This window comes from Gobius niger (assembly GCF_951799975.1).
Source record: "Gobius niger genome assembly, chromosome: 18".
Classification (NCBI taxonomy): Eukaryota; Metazoa; Chordata; class Actinopteri; order Gobiiformes; family Gobiidae; genus Gobius; species Gobius niger.
Genome location: NC_136869.1, coordinates 7774812 through 7799820, shown reverse-complemented (window position 1 = coordinate 7799820; position 25009 = coordinate 7774812). Strand labels below are relative to the sequence as shown.

Genomic DNA, 25009 nt, shown 5'->3' with positions numbered 1-25009 from the left:
AGACTTTGCTTTTCTATGAGACAGCCTGTTGCGGTAAAACAATCATTTTGTGTTGTCAAAAGGTAATTTGTTTCACTGAGCTGATTTAGTTAGAGCTGATTTAGTTTCCGAATAAAAAAAACTTTCATTATGGAAAATTACGGCCATGTAGAAGAAAGCTGCAGAGACACATCCATACTGTAACATTGAACTTCTTTCATTATAGCCATAATAAAGCCATCAGGTAGCCCAACACTCTTTCAGCTGGTCCTAAGCCCAAACAAACAGCAGTGGACTGTGTTAACCTCTCAACCCCGTCTCGACCAAGTGCATTTTCTCCAGATCCACTGCTTTTCTTGTTGCATCTTCGTCGCTTTTTTGTCACTTTTCTGCTGCCCTTATATGGCCTCATCACACTTTTTTGCGGTGGAGAAAAAAAAGTGTGATATTTGTGTGTATTTGACCTTGTAGTGACCCAGCAGCTGTACGAGTTGCTAGCATGGGGCCTTTACCTTGTGTCCCAGTGGTCTCTACAAAGCTCCAGGATCAATTGTTTAGAAGGTTTTCACTGCTGATGGACCCTCACACCAGAAAACCTACAAAACAATCGATCGTTGGCCCAGAGGTCACCATAAGGTCAAACACAAACAAATATCAACTTTTTTTTCAGGCATAAGAAGTTGCAAAATGCACCTTTAAGACTTAATAGCGAACAAATCCCCTCCAAACGAGAAGAGCGAGGTGAACCGGGGTCATGTCCAAGAAAACCCTGTTGCAGAGAAACTATTTTAGTCAGAATCCATTAGCGATTATGGTGATGGTAAATTTATTCTGTGCCGTCTGCCTCCCAACCTCACATGCACTTAAAGCACTTTACATCAAAGCTCCATCCGCTCTCTCACACAAGCACTCAATGTATACAGGCAGGAGGAGAGGCCTGACGGGTGAAGAGTTTTGCCAGGGACATATCATCAGCAGACTGACATTGGAAGACCACACAAGCTCCTGGACCCTGATGGATGCACCAGGTCGGATAAATAAGTAAGAACGATCGCTCAACCTAAAGGATTTTCAGTGAAGCAAAGGGATAATTTGCCTGCTTTTGACCCATCCTTCGGTGCCTTTAAACGATTCCAGTCTGGTATCGGAAATAAAAGGTGCAAAAGGGTGCATTGCAAACTCCTTCTAAAAGCTTTGCACCCTCTGTTTTGAGTCTTTATTTGCACCCTTTTAGATTAATGATGCACCTTAAGTCAGTTTGTTCTGGAGCAGGCGCTGTGTTGGTCATCAAAAATGAAAAACAAGTGGGAAAAGTTTTTTTAAAGGAACAGGCCACCATTTTTCCACACTGAGATAATGTTCTGGCCTGAGCTTAGACGAGTTGATGTGTACCTGTATGGTCTTTGTGCGTGCGCTCAGTCACGCAAAACAACCAAAGATGTTGCTAGCATTTAGCCTCTCCCAATATTTTCCTACGGCTCCAAACGGGGTGAAGTTGGAAGCTACCACGCTCTTCCACAGGGACAAAGACCCGACAGGGACGCATCAACTCGTCTAAGCTCAGGTAAGAACATATCTCAGTATGGAAAAATGGTGGCCTGTTCCTTCATAAAAGGGGAGGAAAAAATCTGGGGGGAAAAATACAAAATAAAAAAAATAAAAATCTGGAAAATTGGGGAAAACACGTGAAAAAAATGGCTAAAAATGTGGGGAAAAAATAAGAAAACTTGGAAAGTGTTTTTTTCGCCCTTTTGTAGTTACCTTGAACAAGTGATATAAATGCAATGGACAGAAAAGGAGTAAATTAACATTATTGTTCTGTTTATGGTTCTATATGACAAATATTTTAGTATTGGTATCAAAAACCAAGTATCATTACGATACTGGTATCAAAAAAAAAAATAACGGTACCCAGCCCTAGCAACTAGTAAATTTTGCATTGTGCATTTTTGAGGTTTATAGGGGGAAACAAAAGCCACACAATCTGCTTGCAAGAGCACAAACCACACATGTTCAAAAGTCAGTTTAAGCTTTGAGACTTTCAGGAGTAGTATGAGCTCGTAGTAGTAGCAGCTTGAGTTGGTGTGAACATGAAAACAATGTGTAGTTCGAGGTCAAGGCGTCCTGTATATTGTAGAAAACATCGATGATATTTTAGTTGCAAATTAGCTTCAATCAAACACTTTCATGCTAAAAAACGTAACCCCCAATCTGTCAACAATCAAGACAATTATTTTTCCTCACACAAACCAGCAAATCTGACGGGTGTCTTTTTCAAAAGGATTGCAGCAGCTCACTTGCAAGTGCAAAAATGATCGACAGATGCAAATTACAAGCGAGAAGTCAATGAAGAATCCACAATGCAATGCAACACAGACACACAACCCATGAATTAGATCAATTACTACTACCATTTCCATTACTCGTACTCACAATACGCACAGTACAATTAACTTTAACGACAGCAGGAGGAATGACAGACTGAATGTCGCTTTGAAATTGAACAGGCTGCATTTATTTAGGATACAATACCTTCATACATAGAAATACATGAAGTTTTATACCTCTTAACTCCCACCTGAACGGAACCCTTTTTATCCAGTTTGGCTTTACCCTAATCAAAAAGCTTCTTCAGAAAAAAGCACCAAAACAGCTACAAAATATGAAAAGAAAACAAGGACGTAAACGCAACAAAAATGTGACAGAAATTCAACAAAAATGTGACAAAAACTCAGCAAAAAAATGACTAAAATGTGACAAAAAATCAACCAAAAAGTGACAAAAATTCAACAAAAATGTAACAAAAATTCAACCAAAAAGTGACAAAAATTCAACAAAAATGTGACAAAAAAATGACAAAAATGTGACAAAAATTCAACAAAAAAGTGACAAAAATTCAACCAAAAAGTGACAAAAATTCAACAAAAATGTAACAAAAATTCAACCAAAAAGTGACAAAAATTCAACAAAAATGTGACAAAAATTCAACCGAAAAGTGACTAAAATGTGACAAAAAATCAACCAAAAAGTGACAAAAATTCAACAAAAATGTAACAAAAATTCAACCAAAAAGTGACAAAAATTCAACAAAAATGTGACAAAAAAATGACAAAAATGTGACAAAAATTCAACAAAAAAGTGACAAAAATTCAACCAAAAAGTGACAAAAATTCAACAAAAATGTAACAAAAATTCAACCAAAAAGTGACAAAAATTCAACAAAAATGTGACAAAAATTCAACCGAAAAGTGACAAAAATTCAACAAAATGTGACAAAAATTCAACCAAAAAGTGACAAAAATTCAACAAAAATGTGACAAAAATTCAACCAAAATGTGACAAAAATTCAGCAAAAAAATGACAAAAATGTGACAAAAATTCAACAAAAAAATGACAAAAATGTGACAAAAATTCAACCAAAAAGTGACAAAAATTCAACAAAAAAGTGACAAAAATTCAACAAAAAAGTGACAAAAAATCAACAAAAAGGTGACAAAAATTCAACCAAAAAGTGACAAAAAATCAACAAAAATTCTAACGAAAAGTGACAAAAATTCAACAAAATGTGACAAAAATTCAACCAAAAAGTGACAAAAATTCAACAAAAATGTGACAAAAATTCAACCAAAATGTGACATAAATTCAACAAAAAAATGACAAAAATGTGACAAAAATTCAACCAAAAAGTGACAAAAATTCTACAAAAAATGTGACCAAAATGAAGCGTTACACAGGCCTATATAATAGCCAAGAGGACGGAATGCATTTGGTTTAGGCGGGTGGTAAGAGTTTAATGAGGTCTCTTTTATAACAACCTGCCAACCCTGAAGTTTAGATCTGTTTGGCAATTCATATGTAATGATCCTGGACAAACTTAATCAAATTCACTCCAGCACTTTACAACTTCACTGCCATTCTTGAAATACCTCACAGACAACAATCTTAATCCAGCTACTGCATGTACTCCAGCAAATATAACTTCTTACTCTTTACTAATCACGATTATACACGGTATGCTAGGTGAGCGATAAGAAATGAACTCTTCGTTGCCGTTACTAGCAGACGTTACTACAGTTGACGTGAAATAAGCCGTTAACTAATGTCCGCACTCTCTGCAATAAGTTCGGTCCCTTGTGTTGAAGTACGGGAGGAGACTTGAGTTGACAGCCCCAGAACCAGGGCGGTGTGTTCTCTCTGACAGCGGGGTCGGACTCACCTCTCCAGCGGTGCCCACAGGCATCTTCTGCCAGGGGTCTGCCAACTGAGCGAGCGGCATCTCCTCGGTCTCCCTCCTCGACTTTTACCGCTCTGCTGCTGCTCCTCTGTCTTGTCTTCCTTCCTCCCCTTTTCTCGTGGTCGTCAGTCCCGGTACTGTTTGTAAATTATTATCCGTTTGCGTCCTGTGTCCCCCCGTTGTCGAAGTGTTAGTAAAAGTTGGTCCACCGGCCAGTCAGTCAGCCAGCCTCCGCCACCGCCACCGGGACCTACCGAGCGAGCGAGCAGAGCTAAGCCGAGCGAACGCAGCAGAATCTGGGATCGGTCGTAGCGCTGACACCGCCCCTCCTGGCTCAGCCGCTCACTTCCGCTCTTGCCCAATATGGCGGCCGGTGTCGGTTTACCTGTCACTGCGTCACGCTGCGTCACTCTGCGTCACGTCGGGAGGAGGCCGTAGGAGGCGTGGTCAAGTCATCAAAAGTTTCAACTTCAAGCATAACTTCAAAACAAACGCGCAATAGAGCAGCGCTTGTCAGTGAGTGCCTCATACTGTACCTGGAAGATGATGCCAAACTTAGTATTTGTTAAAAAAAAAAAAAAAAGATAAAGATAATAAAGATAATTTGGAGAGATTGAAATACAGTCTAGTGGACTGGGTTGATTGAGCTGAGAAGATTTAATTTCTGCCTTCTTCACGCTCTAGACCAGGGGTATTCAAACTGCGGCTCGGGGGCCAAATGCGGCTCTCAGACCAATTTTTGGTGGCCCTCGGTCTTCTTGCTGAATCGGTACACATCATCAGAGATAGTCCTTTTCATGTGAAATGTAAAAATTCTACACAATTGTAACCTAACAACTAAATGTTATTGTGAGACAGAGCTGGCATGGATGTTTTAAGCATAGATAAAGGTATGGGGCACAATTAAAAAAAACCTCTGCTAGTCAAAGGTTTCGTGGCACTAACCAACGACTTGTGGCCCTTCACTCCGTGTACGCTTCAGTATTCAGCCCCCTATGAAAGAAGTTTGGACACCCCTGCTCTAGACAAAAGTAAGACACAAGCCAGGGTTATTTAAACTCTGGCCCCTGACCATGACTCCCTCATTCCTCTTGTAAGGTCTCTAGCTTGTATGTTTGACCAGTCTCACTTTTGGGCAAGAAGAAGCTTCTGACGATCCTCATCTCAATCAATCCAGTTCAGTCGATGAGTTTTATAATAGTTGAAAATGATGAAAAAGGTTGTTTGTACTATGTTGAATTGCAATGTCCCTGTCAAATGAATACATAAGAAACATAAAACACATAATTCGGATAAAAAATAAACAATAAAACTATAAGGGCATGCATAAAGAAGATTGAAATAGATAAAACTGGGAACTGTTCTCGTGGCGGTCTCCTGCCTGAGGGGTGAATAGTCCATGTCCACAGTGAGAAGGGTCAGCTGTGATCCGACCTGCCTCCGGGTCCTGGAGCTTTACTCTCCTGGTGATTATTATGATGATTTATTTTTTAAAGGCCGTGTAGATGTATAAATACACTCACAGGTATTTCAAAATAGGCCAATGGGTAGGGTCTCCTGATAATCAGAATCTTCACAGTGATGTGTGTGCTTATTATTTGTCAGTTAACTGCTGACACCTTGTGGCAGGGTCGTGCAACAGCAACTACGAGTTTCAAAATAAACTGTATCAACATTATGCAGTATTAGATGATGCACAGGGTGATGAAAATATGTCAGGAAACAGGTGGGAATGAAGTAGTTGCCTTTTTAGTCTGGGGTAGTAGTTCAAGCCAAAGATTGTTGTTGAATAGTCTATGGTTATAGTCTCATATTGGCGGTAGGTGTTCTTGAGAGAAAAATAAATAAAGAGTAGGCTGTTTAAAAGTTAACTGCTAGGCAACATCTGTCTTTATATGAGGAGTATCAGAGGTGTTAAATAAATAAATAAACAAAGCAATTTACTACTAAATATAGCACACACTAGTTTATATGTATTCAGACAAAAGCAGACATTACAATTCCAACAAATTGCAGTTTTATTGATAGTATCAGCATTTTATTATACGTCTGGAGGCACATTGTTAGCCAACTTTTCATCCGTTCAGCCGGACTGTGAACTGTTCAGTGCTGATCGGATCTTAAGCTGTTGCTGACTGACTGCAGTTTGGCCCAGGGGTTCAATCCTCGGACTTTCACTGGGGGACTATTGTGGTAGATGCAGTTGCACAGATCCTCCACTGAGGGTTCGGGGTCCGACATCGCAAACTGAGCCGCCTCCTCCACGTCTGCTGTGATCTCTCTGCCTATTTCCTAAAAACAAACACCAGTCAAACCTGCAGGCCTTTGTCAACTCATATGAGCACTGGAGGCAACAATCATGACTTTTGTTTAGGCTATAAGTGGACAAACTACTCTACATGAAGATGAGTTCCTGAATGATGATTTGGTACTTACAGGAGAGCAGAAGTTTGAATTAAAATGTTGTTTAATTTGTTTCATTTGCCGCTTCTGTTTTCATGAAGCAGCGACTGACCTCAAACTCCTCCGATGACGCCATGTTGTTGTTGAGCATTTGTTCTTTCAGCTTCGAGATCGGGTCGTGGTGACTGCGAACATCCTGGACCTCCTCGTGGGTTCGATAACTGCGGAGTAACGACAACTAAATGAAAACAAACTCACAGCTTGTATAAAAGGACGAAACATGTAGGCTACTATGGCTCGATACTTTTCACAAATATGTTTTCTGACAAGTAGTGTGATTGTGAGTACATTTGCTGAGTAAGATTTGGTTTAGTGCACAAGCATCAGGTAAAAAAATAATCAGGTATAGCGCCTTTAAGATAATCTGTTAACTAACACAACATAATTTCTCATGGTATGTAAATTACTATTATATCACATTACATCACTTTTAACAGAGTTTGAGCAGTTTTTCGGTGTGACTGACCTCACGTCTGAATCACCTGTGTGGTGTCCGAAGTAACGGTACGTCTGCAGCTCCATCACTATGGGCCCCTAAAAACATTTACAACAGCATATTTAGACTATTACTATTATCCATCCATCCATCCATCCATCCATCCATCCATCCATCCATCCATTTTCTTCCATTTGTCCGTGGGGGCAGCTGTTGGAGCTGATCACATTGCACCAGCCCCTTATGGCTCCTCCTGCAGGTGGTGGGTCCATAGAAGGACGTCCTCACGATTAACCGGGCCTGTTGGTCTCTCATAAGGCGCTTCTGAACCGCTCTTTGTCTGACCCGTCACCTAGGACCTGTTTGCCCTGGGAGACCCTACCAGGGGCACAAATCCCCCAACAACAGAGCTCCAGGATCATTTGGGCGCTCAAACCCCTCCACCATGTTAAGGTGGCGGTTCCGAGTGGGAACTATTACTATGACTTAAAACTAAAAGAACTAAATTGATTAAAATAAGTAAACAGTATGAAAAACTGACCCTCCCTGATCGACAGTGGTCTGTGGCAAACTTTGAAGCCTCGCGGACACTGAGCACATCCATCCCGTCAACCTGCAAAAAGACAATAATAATTTACATCCAGTCATTATTTAAAGCCCTTAGACAGGTATGTGCTGATCTTCTAAATAACATTATATCTCAGCAATTACAGCAGATGAACTTGAAGACATTGAATTGTATATAAAAACTCTATTATCTATATCGATTAGGGGTTTTCAACTTTAGTAGGTCGCAAACCTTTCCTGAGGAACATTTCTTTAAATTATTATTAGCTGAAAAAGCCCAATAACATTCCTGAGTCATTTAAAAATATATCATGATTTCAGCTTGATAATAATAATGCAGCGCTTTTCTGGACACTCAAAGGCGCTTTACATTGCACTATTCGTTCATCATTCATTCGCCATACTTGGTGGTGGTAAGCTACTATTGTAGCCACAGCTGCCCTGGGGTAGACTGACGGAAGCGAGGCAACCAGTCTGCGCCATCGGCCCCTCCGACCACCACCACCAACCACTCACTCACTCACTCACTCACTGCATTCACTAGGCTTCCTGGTGTTCCCAAACGGTCTCCCATCCAAGTACCGACCAGGCCCTTCCCTGCTGAGCTTCCCAGGTCTGACAGGATCGGGCAGAGCAAAGGCGGGATGGCCATTGATGGATTTAGTGATTGCTTCTTAAACAATAATTTTGAGGAAAATACAATATTTTACATTATTTATATAACAAGTTTAATATAATGGTTGTCACGGTTGCCCTTATAGAGTGACTGTGGGTTGCAACCTATACCCGTAGAGAACCATTGATCTATATAGTTGACTTTATCCTGTTATGAAAAGCATTTAGAGGACTTTAAATCATTCAAAAGATACACCATTTTAATATATTGATTGAAATAGTTGATTAAATGGCAGTAGGTCTAATATTTTGTAACCTGAGACTGGATCCTCACCCTGAGTCCGGGGATGAAGTCTCCTCTCCTGTAGAAGTCTGTGCTGGCTGAGCATCGCTCGGCTGAAGTCCCTATGCTGTATCTGTTATTCTCACAGACGAAGACACAGGGCAGCTTCCACAGCGCCGCCATGTTGAAGGCCTCAAACAACTGACCCTGAGAGAAATGTTAAAGAAGTGATTTACCTCTGTTGGTTTTTGTGTGTTTCTAAGTTATTTGAAGCATCTTTAGTTTAACATACTGACAAGCACCACAATTCATCCTAATATGACACCTCATGACACAACTGCAGCTGATGTTTCACACTCAGGAGATGAGAGGCTGTGGTCCCCAGAAGGAAGCCCCCCCGGCTGCACCTGGAGATTCTGTTCATAAAAGTGGCAAATAGAACTGGTGACAAAGAGCAGCCCTGGTGGAGACCTGCATGCACTGAACAAGTCTGGCTTAACCTTTTAACTCCCGCCTGGACCGCGAGGATCTTTTTCCTTTCTTTTGTCATTTTTTCGTCCAATTTTTATCAAATTTTTGTCATTTTTGGTCATTTTTGGTCATTTTTTGTCAGATTTTTGTATTTTTTATTTTTGACATTTTTTTGTCAATTTTTTGTCATTTTTTCGTAATTTTTTTGTCAATTTCTTGTGACATTTTTGCCAATGTTTTCTCACTTTTTTGTCACATTTCCATCATTGTTTTCGTCTCAGTTTTGTTGCTATTTTCACAGCTTTTTTCCAGAAGCTTTTGGACTGGGGTAAAGCCAACCTGGAGAAAATGTGCTCTGTTCAGGTGGGAGTTAAGGGTTTAACTGCTGGGAAAAACTGCTGTGAAGAGCCACATGGCCCCCATGCTCCCGGAGCGCCCCCTACAGGAGGACTCCACAAGAGACACAGTCAAACAGATTTTCCAGAATCATGTGCACTGGTTCTACGCCTCAAGCATGTGAACAGGACGAGTCCACTGTTCCCAAAACTGCTAATGCTTGGTTGGATTCTCCTCTTCCTGGAATGGACTTTCTCAGGAAGATTGAGGTGCTTGACCCCCCCCCCCCCCCATCCCCACCCCCTCCCACTTTTTTGAGGGAGGATTGGCCAAGAGGAGGTATTGTCCCTGCAATGTTCCTCTGCAATGTTTTGCGGATGTAGTGAGTAAAATGAAGAAGTGAAATGGACTGACCTGGTTGGAGGCTCCATCTCCATACACTGTGATACAAATCTGTTTATTTCTCTGATATTGACAGGCCAAAGCGATCCCAGCTCCTAAAGAAATCTGCACAAAGAGTATTTGAAGAATACACAAGAGTAGCAAATTAGCCTCTTAACTCCCGCCTGAACCATCATTTTTTTGTTGGGTATTTTATCACATTTTTGACATTTTTTTGTCACATTTTTGTCCATTTTTTTGGTCATTTTTTAATCATATTTTTGTCACATTTTTGTCATATTTTTGTCACATTTTTGTCATTTTTTTGTCATTTTTTTGTCATTTTTTCGTCATTTTTTTAATCAATTTTTTTTTCATTTTTTTGTCACATTTTGACACATTTTTGTCATTTTTTGTCACATTTTTGTCATTTTTTTGTCATTTTTTTAATCAATTTTTTTTTCATTTTTTTGTCACATTTTGACACATTTTTGTCATTTTTTTGTCACATTTTTGTCATTTTTTTTTGTCATTTTTTCGTCATTTTTTTAATCCAATTTTTGTCTTTTTTTCGTCAATTATTTGTCACATTTTGGGCATTTTTTGTCACATTTTTGTCACATTTTTGTCACATTTTTGTCCATTTTTTGTCAATCTTTCATCAATTTTTCGTCAATTTCTTGTCAATTTCTTGTCAATTTCTTGTCAATTTCTTGTCAATTTCTTGTGACATTTTTGCAATTTTTTCAGAAATTTTTCGTCACTTTTTTGTCAATGTTTTCTCACTTTTTTGTCACATTTCCATCATTGTTTTCGTCTCAGTTTTGTTGCTATTTTCACAGCTTTTTTCCTGAAGCTTTTGGACTGGGGTAAAGCCAAACTGGAAAAAATGTGCTTGGTTCAGGTGGGAGTTAAGGGGTTAAACACTGTTCATTTCTTTAATTTATTAGGATGTTTCAATGATGGAAGGAAATAGCCTGAGAACCAAAAGGCTCATAGTTCAGATCAACAAGTTAAACGTGATGTTTTGTGTATCTTCACCTGAGAACCCACGATGGCGTTTCCTCCGTAGAAATGTGGAGTGTACATGTGCATGGAACCACCCCTCCCTTTGGAAACCCCCCCCGTACGACCTGAGAATAGAAACGTGAATGGCACTGAACACAATATCAAAGCGGTGCACGTCGTACCAGCGATTTCTGCGAGGATCTCTCTCACGGGCACTCCTCTGGTGAAGGAGTAGCCGTGGCATCTGTACGACGTGATCAGGTGGTCGCTTTTGTCAATGGACGCCTCAATGCCCACAGCACACGCCTCCTGTCAAAACATCAAGAGCAAATCGACTTGAGCAGGGACGACCGCCAGTGCGTAGTTTCAAAATCAGAAACACTTAAAGGTGTGATTGTGGAACCAGGGACAAAATCATGGTGACAAAAAGGTTATGGTCAGGCTTGTAGGTCTTTCAAGTGAGGCATTACGCTGGCCTGACTGTAAGCTCCAGTGGAGACACTTTTAGATTTGGGTAAAGAAGAACTGCAGAAAATGTGCTCGGTTAAGGCAGGTGGTAAGAGGTTAAAGATATTGGAAATTTTGGACAGATGTTAATAATTGTGTCTCTGTCTGTAGCAAATGTATAAATAAAGCTTCCGTGTTGTGTCCTTCACAGAATTGCTAAGAAAAACAATACAATTCGATTCAAACTTTAATGAAGCCCAGTGAGTGTGTGGGATGGTTGTAATAATTTGCTAACTACAGTTCTATGAGTATTTGCATTGGCATTGACTTTAAACAATTGACTCAACTTACAGTAATAAAGCAACTGGCTGAAAAGCTTTTTGAGTTCACTCTACTTAACCAAGAAGGTAGTTGTGCCAACTTATGTTACTAAGTTAACTTGGCTCCAACTTATTGGTAAATGGACTCAACTTATATAGCGCTTTTCTACCCTTTTCAGGCCCAAAGTGCTTTACAGTAAGGAACCAGTCACCCATTCCCACTCTCATTCATACTTGGCAGGCTCTGCCATTCTCTGCCCTGTCCATTCCACGCAGGGAATTAGTCTGGTCACGTGACGACAGCCGTAGTCCAATTAAAAAAATATGAAGTGAATATAAACTCACGCGGAGAACGCGAAGCAAAATCCTCGACTGCTTCATCCATGACTAGTTTTGACTAATGTTAACCTCTTAACTCCCGCCTGAACCGAGAGGATCTTTTTCCTTTTTTTTCCATCATTTTTTTGTTGGGTATTCAACTAATTTTTGTAACTTTCTTGTCATTTTTTTTGTCATTTTTTGTCACATTTTTGTAATTTTTTTGTCAAATTTTTGTCATTTTTTTTATCATATTTTTGTCATTTTTTGTCACATTTTTGTCATTTTTCTGCAATTTTTTGTCAATTTCTTGTGCCATTTTTTGCCACTTTTTCATCAATTTTTCATCACTTTTTTGTCACATTTCCATCATTGTTTTCGTCTCAGTTTTGTTGCTATTTTCACTTTCATTTTTGTCACATTTTTGTCATTTTTTGTCACATTTTTGTCATTTTTTCGTAATTTTTTTAATCAAATTTTTGTCCTTTTTTGTGACATTTTGACACATTTTTGTCATTTTTTGGTCACATTTTGGTCATTTTTTTGACATTTTTTAATCAATTTTTTGTCTTTTTTTGTCACATTTTTGTCACATTTTTGTCAATTTTTCGTCAGTTTTTCTTCAATTTTTCGTCAATTTCTTATCAATTTCTTGTGACATTTTTGCCACTTTTTCATCAATTTTTCATCACTTTTTTTTCCGTCTCAGTTTTGTTGCTATTTTCACAGCTTTTTTCCAGAAGCTTTTGGACTGGGGTAAAGCCAAACTGGAGAAAATGTGCTCTGTTCAGGTGGGAGTTAAGGGGTTAAAGGAGCTAGATGCAAGTTAGCCATTTTATACTCACTACTGCCACCTCAGGCCATACATGTAACTGCACCTTCTATATTCTATGTTTAATATATAAGCTGCAGTTACACGTACTTACAGTCACTAAAAGATCAAATACACGCAAATATCAAGTCTTTTTTTTTTACAGACCTGTCCAGCGTAGAAGTGGCAATGCCCAGAGAAAAGCTTCTGTTTGTGGAGCTCATCTGCCTTGTGCTCCATCTGTCGAAGCGTCTGCATGCAGCGATAGAGGCTCAGGCCCTCGTCCCGGGTCAGGACTGTGGTCTCAGCTGGACCCTCCTCCAAACCATGAAGAGAACATTTCTACACAGAACCCACAGGTTATCACTGACAGTAAGAGAATGAATGCCTTAAGCCCAAATGCTTTTTAGAGAAAACTGACTTGATCTTCCTTTCACATTGTTCCCTTGTCAGATTCTGTTTTCTGCAATTTCAGGAATTTAATTACAGTGGGGCAAAAAAGTATTTAGTCAGCCACCAATTGTGCAAGTTCTCCCACTTAAAATAATGACAAAGGTCTGTCATTTTCATCATAGGTACACTTCAACTGTGGGAGACAGAATGTGAAAAAAAAACGTGGCTGGGTCTTCCAGCATGACAATGATCCCAAACACACCGCCCGGGCAACGAAGGACTGGCTCCGTAAGAAGCATTTGAAAGTCCTGGAGTGGCCTAGCCAGTCTCCAGACCTCAACCCCATAGAAAATCTGTGGAGGGAGTTGAAAGTCCGTGTTGAAGATCTCTCTCAAGAAGATCTGCATGGAGGAATGGGCCAAAATACCAGCTACTGTGTGTGCAAACCTGGTATAGACTTATAGTAATCGTTTGACCTCTGTCATTGCCAACAAAGGTTATATTACAAAGTATTGAGTTGAATTTTTGTTATTGACCAAATACTTATTTTCCACCATAATTTACAAATAAATTCTTTCAAAATCCCACAATGTGAATTCCTGGATTATTATTTTTTTTCACATTCTGTCTCTCACAGTTGAAGTGTACCTATGATGAAAATTACAGACCCCTGTCATTATTTTAAGTGGGAGAACTTGAACAATTGGTGGCTGACTAAATACTTTTTTGCCCCACTGCCCCACATTTAAGCTAAAGTTTGTCAGGCATAAAAATGTAAGTAAGAGCCAAGAATCCGTGGGACTCACCTTGATCTCAAAAGTGACTTGTGGAGTAAATTGTGAAAACATCCGATTAACAACTATTCGAACAGCCTAAAAACAAAAACAAATGAAAGAAACGGAGAAAGTGAGAATGATAAAGGACCTTTTTAGCCCCTGAATTTACCAAGCTCGAATTTAGTGCAGTGCAGAACAGGCTCAGTTTTTGATGGATAGATATTACTGCCTTTCTACAGTATAAGCTAATTAGTGCCAAAATCCATCACCTTCTCGGGTTGAGATTTATTCTATTAAAACCAAGACAAAATGAGTCAGATATACAACAATGAACTCACCAAATTTGGTCTGTTAAACCTGTGGAGAGCGCTGGAGATAAGAGGCCACATGTTTGACGCCGAGACAAAAAGCAGCAGAATCAAAGACGGGCCACACAGTCTTCTCATCCCTGAACTTAGAAAACAGGTTCAACTACATATTAATGCCTGACAGTACAATTTCCATATTGTCTCAGTGAGTTGGTATTTTGTGTAGCCTTCCACAAATATGTAAAAAAGTCAAAGGAGTTGTCCAGACGGTTCTTCTTTTGAACAGAAAGGAGGAGTGTCTGGCAGGCCAGGCAATGTTTTGGGTTGATGAGGAAAACTGGATCTCCCATAGGAAACACACCAAGAGAGGACCTGAAGAACTCATACAGGCCCCACACGATCAGGGGCACAATGCACGTACAATGGTTTTGGGCCCACAAGATCATCTGTTGCATCTGTTTATGGGGAAAAAACACTCAGCAATATAATGTATTTCGGATGACTTTCTCAGTACTGACTGAGATGGCTTTGTTTTTGTATTAAAGGGACTATACGGAGTTTAAAAATGTTAAAATTAAGTATTTCCCTCCCCCTACATGTTTCAGCAATGTCATAATGTGTTGAATGAGCCCAGACCTGTTCACCACAACTGCCTCTATAATCCTGCAGCAGGTAGGGGGAGGGAAATACTTAATTTTAACATTTTTAAACTAGTCCCTTTAGTACAAAAACAAAGCCATCTCAGTCAGTACTGAGAAAGTGATCCGAAAAAAAAAATATATAATTGAAAAATATAAAATATAAAAAATATAATTAAAATATAATTATTAATTAAAAAGAATGTTCTCTTCATGGTTTGGAGGAGGGTCCAGCTGAGACCACAGTCCTGACCCGGGACGAGGGCCTGAGCCTCTATCGCTGCATGCAGACGCTTCGACAGATGGAGCACAAGGCAGATGAGCTCCACAAACAGAAGCTTTTCTCTGGGCATTGCCACTTCTACGCTGGAAAGGTCTGTAAAAAAAAGACTTGATATTTGCGTGTACTTGATCTTTTAGTGACTCTGTGGCGTTCTGGGTGCAGCATGGCACCTTTGCTTTCCCCCACAGCGGACTTTATGATGCTCCAGAATCAATTGTTTTGGGGTTTCTGGCCCGTTTCTGGTACAAACCCCTAAAAACAATTGATCCTGGCGCGTCATAGAGGCCACTGTGAGGGAAAACAAGGGTGCCATGCTCCACCCGAGTCATCAAAAGATCAAATGGGAACATATAGGTTTTTTTTCACCTAAAAAGTTGCATAGTGCACCTTTAAAGGCGCGAGATGCTAGTTTGCCATTTTACACTCACTACAGCCACCTCAGGTCATACGTGGAACTGCAGCTTCTATATTAAACATAGAATATAGAAGGTGCAGTTACATGTATGGCCTGAGGTGGCAGTAGTGAGTATAAAATGGCTAACTTGCATCTCGCCCCTTTAAGTGGATAGGCCAGGTTTAAATAGCTACAATACAAAAAGGCAATTCTACCATGTTAGCTTTTCATCACAATGGGTTTGTTGTCAAATAAAACAATCCAAACTATCAGTAATGGTTCATATTTGGAGGGGCCCATATAGGACCAACTAAAGTAGTGGTTCCCAAATAAACTGCACTTTAATGTTTAATGTTGCACGTCCAAGAAAAAATCCTAGTTTGTGAACCTGTTTACAAACAATGGCAATAAAAACTATACTGATTCTGATTACTAGAGTCGCTGTATCGTTCAGTACTTTTTACTTCTACTTGAGTTACATTGTAATGGAGTATCTGTACTCTTACTTTGTACCACTATGAGTGAATGTTAAAGTTATAAAAGCTTCAAGTCAAAATATTATGTAGTTTGTGTTTTGAGCCTCTTTTTCTTCAGAAATCGTTATTTCTAATACATATTTGGGGTATTTTCTTTATTATCAATGACAAGTTTTGTGTCTCATTATTTATTTCACAACTGAAAAATAAATCTGACTTTTGCACTCAGTTACTCATATATACACAGCAAGTTTGGATCAAAATCACTGTTTTTTTTTTTTCTATATTCAGAGGTGTTTTATGCAACGCTCTCCTTTATGATAAACTCCTCTCTCCTCCCTCTCCTCTCTGGACGGACACTAACGTTATGTGAAGAGGCAAATGCCTAAATATCTCAGTCAATTTTCAAGACATTGTTGACACGTTCGGAAACACCGCGTGTTGCCGCAGATCGATCGCTTTTATCGTGTGTGTATTTAAACAGCCTGGGTCTCGGATTGAAGACTTTATCAGGGTGTTTCTCAGCCGTCCTTGGACCGATTTCCGATCAGAGAAATGTGAAAATCACAGTAACATTTTTAATAAATATATGTTTTAATAAATATATTTGAAAAAAGAAAGAAAAACCTGTTTTGATCTGGGTTTGCTGCAGTTGGTTAGAACTAGATTCTAGTGCACTCAAGACTTTCTACTTTACTGTTTAATCTGTTTCAATGACTTTAAAGATATTCTGCACAAGATTCACCCATTTACAAACTATTTTCCTGTTGTGTGTTGCACATTTTCCTGACTATTTGCAGCCCCTGAGGTGCATCATTCCAGAGGGGCACTGAAGGCAGTACTCCGGTCTCCTCTTCCTCTAAAAACAGGTCAGGTTGGGCCTGATCAAAATAAATAATTACTTTCAGTTTTAGCCTAGTCTTCTGTCGACTGAAATCCCATGTAAATTTGGTGTAATACATAATATACCATGACCTTTGACCTGGGAAAGTGGAATCTACCTTGTAACCTAGCAACAGTACAATGGACATATAATTCCAAAATGTGCCCATATATGGCTCTTCCAAAATGACATGACACGATTCCATACTGGAATGTTGGTATATCGCTATAGTTACTTGGTCACATCTGCCGTCCCAAACTTCATTAGACATCGCGGATCGGTCAGTGCGGCGGTGTGCAGTATATCTCGAACAGTTTTGACAACGTTTGTGACATTAGTGAAATGGAAAACGCCCAAAACATGTCCTTCAGCGCTACAGAAGGTCCTGAAGCCTTTTCGGCAAAACACAGGTTGATACAGGAGATGCAGGGGCTTCGAGCCAGGGAAATAGAGTGGAGAGAGGAGAGAGACGCTCTCCTTCAGAGAGAGAGATTGAGGCAGGACAGTGACAGGCTCAGGCTGTCCGCCTTTCATGCCAGAGACAGACAGTGGTCTGAGGCCCAGCTGGAGAATCAAAGACGCTGGTCTCACTGGAAAACCGTACATGACCAACAGATTCAAGACTTTGAAAACTGCGCACAAGAGTTCAAAGCACGTGAGGAGCTACTGTTAAAAGTGTTGAATGAAGACAAAAGGCATTTAATAATCGAAATTGACTCTGAAATTGTGATCCCTCAGACGACAAACACGCAGGGGTTCGAAGAAGTCAAGGTTAAGCAAATGTATTTTGGCCCAGCGAACACTGACAACATTAGCTACAGCCAAAAGTCTTACAGCGCTACAGAAAGCACAGACGCCTTTTGGGGAAACGAGAGGCTGATTCAGGAGATACAGGCGCTGCGTTTCAGAGAACGACGATGGAGAGAGGAGAGAGAAATTCTCCTCCAAAGAGAAAACTGGCGACAGGAGCGGGACAGGCTCTGGCTGTCCGCGTTTCATGCCAGAGAAAAACAGTGGTCAGAGGCCCAGTTCGAGAATCAAAGACGCTTTTGTGAATGGAAAGTCCTACATGACCAGCAAATACTACACTTGGAAAGCGTCGCACAGGAGTCCAAAGCGCGGGAGGAGGTTCTGTTAAAAGTGTTGAAAGAGGAGAAGCAACATCAAATAATCAATCATCAGAGAACGTCTGACATTTTGAACCCCCAAACTTCAGACACGCAGGGGTTAGGAGAAGTCAAAGTTCAGCAAACAGTTTCTGAGCCAGCGAGCAGTGCCAACATCAGCTCTGGCCTCACGAACCACACGTTTGTCACATTTGGGGATCTTCCCCCAGAGCTCGAGCGACTTCTGAACGATCCTTCAGTGACGGTGGTTGAAATGGAGCCACTAAGATCTTCTGAGGAACATCCCAAGACAGTTATGAAGACTGAAACGTTCTCCACCCAAAGAAAAAAGAAAAATCTGAGAAAAATGCAAGCAAACAAGCAAGCTGCCGAAGTGAAAGAAGTTTGTGAGACAGAAAGTGCCAACATCAGCTCTGGCCTCACTAACCACACGTTGGTCACATTTGGGGATCTTCCCCCAGAGCTCGAACGACTTCTGAACGATCCTTCAGTGACGGTGGTCGAAATGGAGCCACTAAGATCTTCTGAGGAACATCCCAAGACAGTTATGAAGTCCGAGACATTCTCCACCCAAAGAAAAAAGAAAAATCTCAGAAAAATGCAAGCAAACAAGCAAGCTGCCGAAGTAAAAGAAGTTTGTGAGACAGAAAGTGCCAACATTAGCTCTGGCCTCACTAACCACACGTTTGTCACATTTGGGGATCTTCCCCCAGAGCTCGAACGACTTCTGAACGATCCTTCAGGGACGGTGGTTGAAATGGAGCCACTAAGATCTTCTGAGGAACATCCCAAGACAGTCATGGAGTCTGAAACGTTCTCCAACAAAATAAAAAACAGAAATCTCAGAAAAATGGCAGCACAGAAGCAGGCTGTTGAAGTAAAAGATGTTTGTGAGACAGAAAGACGTCCAGCAAAGCCACAGATCAACATTTCAAGACCCGATGTCACAAAGATGGACCACAATGGAGACCGTAGTCCTAAGCAAACCAAGGTCAGAATGGTTCCACACAAGACACAAGACAGGATTAACGCATGCCAACCAGAGCAGACAAGCATTCGTAACATCCAGTCTTCTGAAACCAACAACTACGTGAGAGAGACAAATAAGACTCGTAACGCACCAGTAGACCTTTCACCACTTAATGGTGAAATGTCTTCAGAGGCTGGAGCTGAAAGATCCCAAAAAGATTGTGTTCCCCTGGACCACGGAGCTCAGAAATCTCAGCCTCAGGAGACATTTGTGACTGATATCAAGGACAATAATGCCGGCCCGCTAGCATGCGCCACTAAAACACAAGGAAAAAGGAAAAAGGGCCAGAATAAGCAGAGAGACGTGAAGACAGTGAGAGTTCACCTCCTATAAGGCCAAACTGCTGTTTTAACTTTCAACAAACTAATATGTAAAAAGGTCTAAATTACTTAATATACTTAAATAGAATATTATTTATAGTTTGAAATGAAAAAGTACTTTAAAATACAAATTAGATTAAAATTTCTTCAGTTAAATGATAACAGTGGCTCCTAAAATATGAAGATACACTTCCTAGGACAACACATTTTTGAGCTCCCATTCGTTTCCTCTGCAGGCCGGAGCACTGAGGCAACAAGCGGCCGTCCCAGGAGGAGAGCGTCCCGTACAGGAGACCAGAGCCCAGACAACGTTGAGCTGAGGAAACAACTTAATGCAAGTGCACGGGCGATGCTGCTCGAACGACGGCGGGCCACAGATCGAGGACCTGCAGCTGCGTCTGGAAGCCGCTGACCCCGGAGTCCTGCACGACGGGGGGTAGGGGAACATCTGAGGGGAGCTGAACCAACGAAAAGATTGTCATCAGAGGGGTAAATCTGCTGCCATTGGTGTGACAGGACCGGGGCTAGGACGGGGGGAGGGGGGGTTTAGGACAGGGCGGTGGTTAGACGATGGGGTGAGGGGGCTGGGGTAGTTTAGGACAGGGTGGTTGCTACAGGATGGGGGGGAAGGTTCACTCACACCAATCGCGTCAAATTAACTTCAGCTCAGTTCGCGAGAGAGGGGTAGGACATCGCGGGGTAAAATCGTGAGGGGTAGGACATTGCGCGGGGGAAATTAGCGAGGGGTAGGACATCGCGAGGTAAAACCGTCAGGGGTAGGACATTGCGCGGGGGAAAAACGTCAGGCGTAGGACATTGCGCGGGGGAAATTAGCGAGGGGTAGGACATCGCGAGGTAAAACCGTCAGGGGTAGGACATTGCGCGGGGGAAATTAGCGAGGGGTAGGACATTGCGGGGTAAAATCGTCAGGCGTAGGACATTGCGCGGGGGAAATTAGCGAGGGCTACTGCAGGTAGCGGACTGGGCAGCGACAGATGCTTTTCTGAGTTCAGCTCCGGTACAGATGTGTCTCCAAACCACCCCGTGTGCAGGGCCCGGGGCAGGGCTCCAGGCAGCTGCAGTGGACCTCGCTCTGCGGCTGCTGTCGCGGGCAGCACCGCCGTGCACCTGCATTTAGGTTGTTTCTTCAGCTCAACGGTCTGGGCTCAAGTCTCCTGTGTCGGGACACTCTCCTCCGAGGACGGCCGCTTATGGCCTCAGAGCTCAGGCCTGAAGAGGAAATGAATGGGAGCTGCTGGTTTTGGAAACTGGTCAGGAACTGTGTTGTCTTCAGAAGTATATCTTCATATTTTTTAAGCTACAAAAATGCTTTAACTGAAGAAATGAAAATAAGTACTTTGACCACCTCTACAAAATGTAATCTATGATGGACGAGTACCAGTGGCTTCCCAGGACAACACACATTTCACCTCCCATTCCTTTCCTCTGCAGGCCGGAGCACTGAGGCAACAAGCGGCCGTCCCAGGAGGAGAGCGTCCCGTACAGGAGACCAGAGCCCAGACAACGTTGAGCTGAGGAAACAACTTAATGCAAGTGCACGGGCGATGCTGCTCGAACGACGGCGGGCCACAGATCGAGGACCTGCAGCTGCGTCTGGAAGCCGCTGACCCCGGAGTCCTGCACGACGGGGGGTAGGGGTAAATCTGAGGGGAGCTGAACCAACGAAAAGCTGATCTGTCATCAGAGAGATAAATCTGCTGCCATTGGTGTGACAGGACAGGGGCTAGGACGGGGGGAGGGGGGGGTTTAGGACAGGGCGGTGGTTAGAGGATGGGGGGAGGGGGCTGGGAGGGGGGGGGGGGTAGTTTAGGACAGGGTGGTGGTTACAGGACGGGGGGAGGGGGCTGGGAGGGGGGGGTAGTTTAGGACAGGACGGGGCGGAGGTTCACTCACACCAATGGCATCAAATTCGCTTTTTCTGAGCTCAGTCCGCGAGAGATTTTGTAGGCAAATTAGCGAGGGGTAGGACATCGCGAGGTAAAATCGTCATGGGGTAGAACATTGCGCGGGGGAAATTAGCGAGGGGTAGGACATCGCGAGGTAAAATCGTCAGGCGTAGGACATTGCGCGGGGGAAATTAGCGAGGGGTAGGACATCGCGAGGTAAAATCGTCAGGCGTAGGACATTGCGCGGGGGAAATTAGCGAGGGGTAGGACATTGCGAGGTAAAATCGTCAGGGGTGGGACATTGCGCGGGGGAAATTAGCGAGGGCTACTGCAGGTAGCGGACCGGGCAGCGACAGATGCTTTTCTGAGTTCAGCTCCGGTACAGATGTGTCTCCAAACCACCCCGTGTGCAGGGCCCGGGGCAGGGCTCCAGGCAGCTGCAGTGGACCTCGTTCTGTGGCTGCGGTCGCGGGCAGCACCGCCGTGCACCTGCATTTAGGTTGTTTCTTCAGCTCAACGGTCTGGGCTCAAGTCTCCTGTGTCGGGACACTCTCCTCCGAGGACGGCCGCTTATGGCCTCAGAGCTCAGGCCTGAAGAGGAAATGAATGGGAGCTGCTGGTTTTGGAAACTGGTCAGGAACTGTGTTGTCTTCAGAAGTATATCTTCATATTTTTTAAGCTACAAAAATGCTTTAACTGAAGAAATGAAAATAAGTACTTTGACCACCTCTACAAAATGTAATCTATGATGGACGAGTACCAGTGGCTTCCCAGGACAACACACATTTCACCTCCCATTCCTTTCCTCTGCAGGCCGGAGCACTGAGGCAACAAGCGGCCGTCCCAGGAGGAGAGCGTCCCGTACAGGAGACCAGAGCCCAGACAACGTTGAGCTGAGGAAACAACTTAATGCAAGTGCACGGGCGATGCTGCTCGAACGACGGCGGGCCACAGATCGAGGACCTGCAGCTGCGTCTGGAAGCCGCTGACCCCGGAGTCCTGCACGACGGGGGGTAGGGGTAAATCTGAGGGGAGCTGAACCAACGAAAAGCTGATCTGTCATCAGAGAGATAAATCTGCTGCCATTGGTGTGACAGGACAGGGGCTAGGACGGGGGGAGGGGGGGGTTTAGGACAGGGCGGTGGTTAGAGGATGGGGGGAGGGGGCTGGGAGGGGGGGGGGGTAGTTTAGGACAGGGTGGTGGTTACAGGACGGGGGGAGGGGGCTGGGAGGGGGGGGTAGTTTAGGACAGGACGGGGCGGAGGTTCACTCACACCAATGGCATCAAATTCGCTTTTTCTGAGCTCAGTCCGCGAGAGATTTTGTAGGCAAATTAGCGAGGGGTAGGACATCGCGAGGTAAAATCGTCATGGGGTAGAACATTGCGCGGGGGAAATTAGCGAGGGGTAGGACATCGCGAGGTAAAATCGTCAGGCGTAGGACATTGCGCGGGGGAAATTAGCGAGGGGTAGGACATCGCGAGGTAAAATCGTCAGGCGTAGGACATTGCGCGGGGGAAATTAGCGAGGGGTAGGACATCGCGAGGTAAAATCGTCAGGCGTAGGACATTGCGCGGGGGAAATTAGCGAGGGGTAGGACATTGCGAGGTAAAATCGTCAGGGGTGGGACATTGCGCGGGGGAAATTAGCGAGGGCTACTGCAGGTAGCGGACCGGGCAGCGACAGATGCTTTTCTGAGTTCAGCTCCGGTACAGATGTGTCTCCAAACCACCCCGTGTGCAGGGCCCGGGGCAGGGCTCCAGGCAGCTGCAGTGGACCTCGTTCTGTGGCTGCGGTCGCGGGCAGCACCGCCGTGCACCTGCATTTAGGTTGTTTCTTCAGCTCAACGGTCTGGCCTCAAGTCTCCTGTGTCGGGACACTCTCCTCCGAGGACGGCCGCTTGTGGCCTCAGAGCTCAGGCCTGCAGAGGAAATGAATGGGAGCTGCTGGTTTTGGAAACTGGTCAGGAACTGTGTTGTCTTCAGAAGTATATCTTCATATTTTTCAAGCAACAAAAATGCTTTAACTGAAGAAATGAAAATAAGTGCTTTGACCACCTCTACTTATCCATCATAGATTACATTTTGCAATCAAATTTAGTCTATAGTAGTAAAAGTCTCCTAGGCCATCGTCAGAGGGGTCCTCTGCCTCTGCCGTCCACGTTCCCGTGTTCCTCAGCTGCCTATGAGAGCACGCTGCTCTGCTGTCCACGTCAGAGTGATGTTCCTGTAAAAACCCCTATCACTGCATCAACTCTCTGGAACAACCTTACCTCTGTTGTTGCATGTAATTCCAAGCTCAGGCTCGCAGCCTTTCACATCACTCCTTCACCCGCCAGGGTTGCGCTGTCTCAATCAGCGCTCCTGCTCCGGTTAGCGGCCTCGTGTCGCATCATCATCCCAGCTCAGAACTCAGCTATAAATTCAGCCCACGTATGTTCAATAAAACTCTTCTAATGCAGCTTTGTTTCTGTGCCTCTTTTCAGTTTGAGCTGAAACAGAATTGATAAAACCCTATTCCATAACCACCTTCTTTTATTTTGTAAAATGCCTCTAAAAACTGTCAGTATGAGCCCATTATTGCACATCGTGTATTTGTTTGGAACCAAGCCAAGTAACACTTGGGCAAGGACAAACATTATTTATTTTTCTCTTTTAATTCATACAAAGCCAATCTATTTTTCTTCATGGGAACGCAATGGGGTAATACCTTTACGACAGGACGGACAAAGCCATTACTGTGACATAAATTCTGTCACAGGAACATTGACAATTGTTGATAGATTTCACAGAAACGGTCGATGTCGGATGAGATTTGGGTGAGATTAATTTATTTGACCTGTCATCCGAGTACACTACCATTTGATCATCCCATCACTTAGCTGTTTGGAAACCAGTCGCTGACTGTGCACAGCGTTAGCATTAGCATCGAGGTTGCTCGGTGACTCCGTGGGCGATTTTGCGGTATACGCAGGCCACACTAAGGAGCAACGTCCCTCCCAATTGCGAAAGGTCAAATGTGCCTGTGTAAAATTTGATCGAGTAAAGTAAGAAAACATTCGGTCTGTTCAAAAGCGAGATCAATTCGAACCACTGAAAGCTGAAAACTGACTTGATGTGTCTCTCCAGCAGAAGGATGGCCTGCTCCTTCTCCTCCAGCTGCCTCTTTAACGCCGTGATTTCCTTTTGTTTCTCCAGGAGCTCCTTCTGCAAACGGAAGTTGCTCTCCTCCAGAGTCTCGCAGAAAGCCTGGACAGACGCCAGCGTTAACAAACATCGATGAAACTCGGAGTGGTATCGCTGAAATCAACGGATCAATTTACAAAAGTCTGAGACATCATTGCGAACCAAGTTTATATGATCGTTACATAATTAAAGCTCCTGTACCCATTTTTTTCAAACAGTGAGAGAGGGATGTACTACAGTTTGAACTGTTAACCCTGGTCCAAACTCATTCATAACTTTACTAATGCCGTCCAAACATCCAGATTCTTCAGAGAGATGAGTTTGAAACCTCTATAAGTTTATAAGGCCTGCAGTCCCAGCTGTCTGTCCTCCAGGAAGTCGCTGTCGTAGTTGTCCTTGAACCAGCGTTTGGGCGGCAGCGAGAGGCGGGAACATCTTCAACTGTGACAACACAAGGAGGAGGATAACAGTCAGCAGGGCCTTCTCTGCTAGTCCTGGCCTAAATGAAGGAAAAAAAGTGTAAAATGTCTTATTAACCGCTAGATCCATCCATCACTTCCTTCTAGGTCCAATCCACATACTTATAAAAGGTTTGAGGCCAGGTTAGGCGTGTGGTGCGGG

At 43.1% G+C, this 25009-nt stretch overlaps 2 protein-coding genes across 3 annotated transcripts in view; both read right to left on the bottom strand.

Annotated features, from left to right (window-relative positions):
* rps6ka3b (ribosomal protein S6 kinase, polypeptide 3b) overlaps positions 1–4404 on the bottom strand; it is a 68619-nt gene extending 64215 nt beyond the window's left edge. For both annotated transcript variants that reach the window (XM_079576106.1, XM_079576110.1), the window contains exon 1: positions 4196–4404. In XM_079576106.1, coding sequence (XP_079432232.1) covers positions 4196–4255 — 60 coding nt within the window. In that variant the 5' untranslated portion in view covers positions 4256–4404. The remainder of the gene's footprint in view (positions 1–4195) is intronic.
* Positions 4405–6299: 1895 nt separating this feature from the next.
* LOC306977878 (pyruvate dehydrogenase E1 component subunit alpha, mitochondrial-like) lies at positions 6300–24540 on the bottom strand (the record flags this gene model as incomplete). Its single annotated transcript, XM_079576317.1, has 13 exons — positions 6300–6505; positions 6729–6854; positions 7148–7210; positions 7654–7725; positions 8629–8784; positions 9799–9891; positions 10807–10898; positions 10956–11082; positions 12838–13011; positions 13869–13934; positions 14177–14195; positions 24315–24451; positions 24526–24540. The coding sequence occupies 13 exons, from the start codon at positions 24538–24540 to the stop codon at positions 6317–6319; spliced, it is 1329 nt and encodes a 442-aa protein (XP_079432443.1). The 3' UTR covers positions 6300–6316.
* Between the last annotated feature and the right edge of the window lie 469 nt (positions 24541–25009).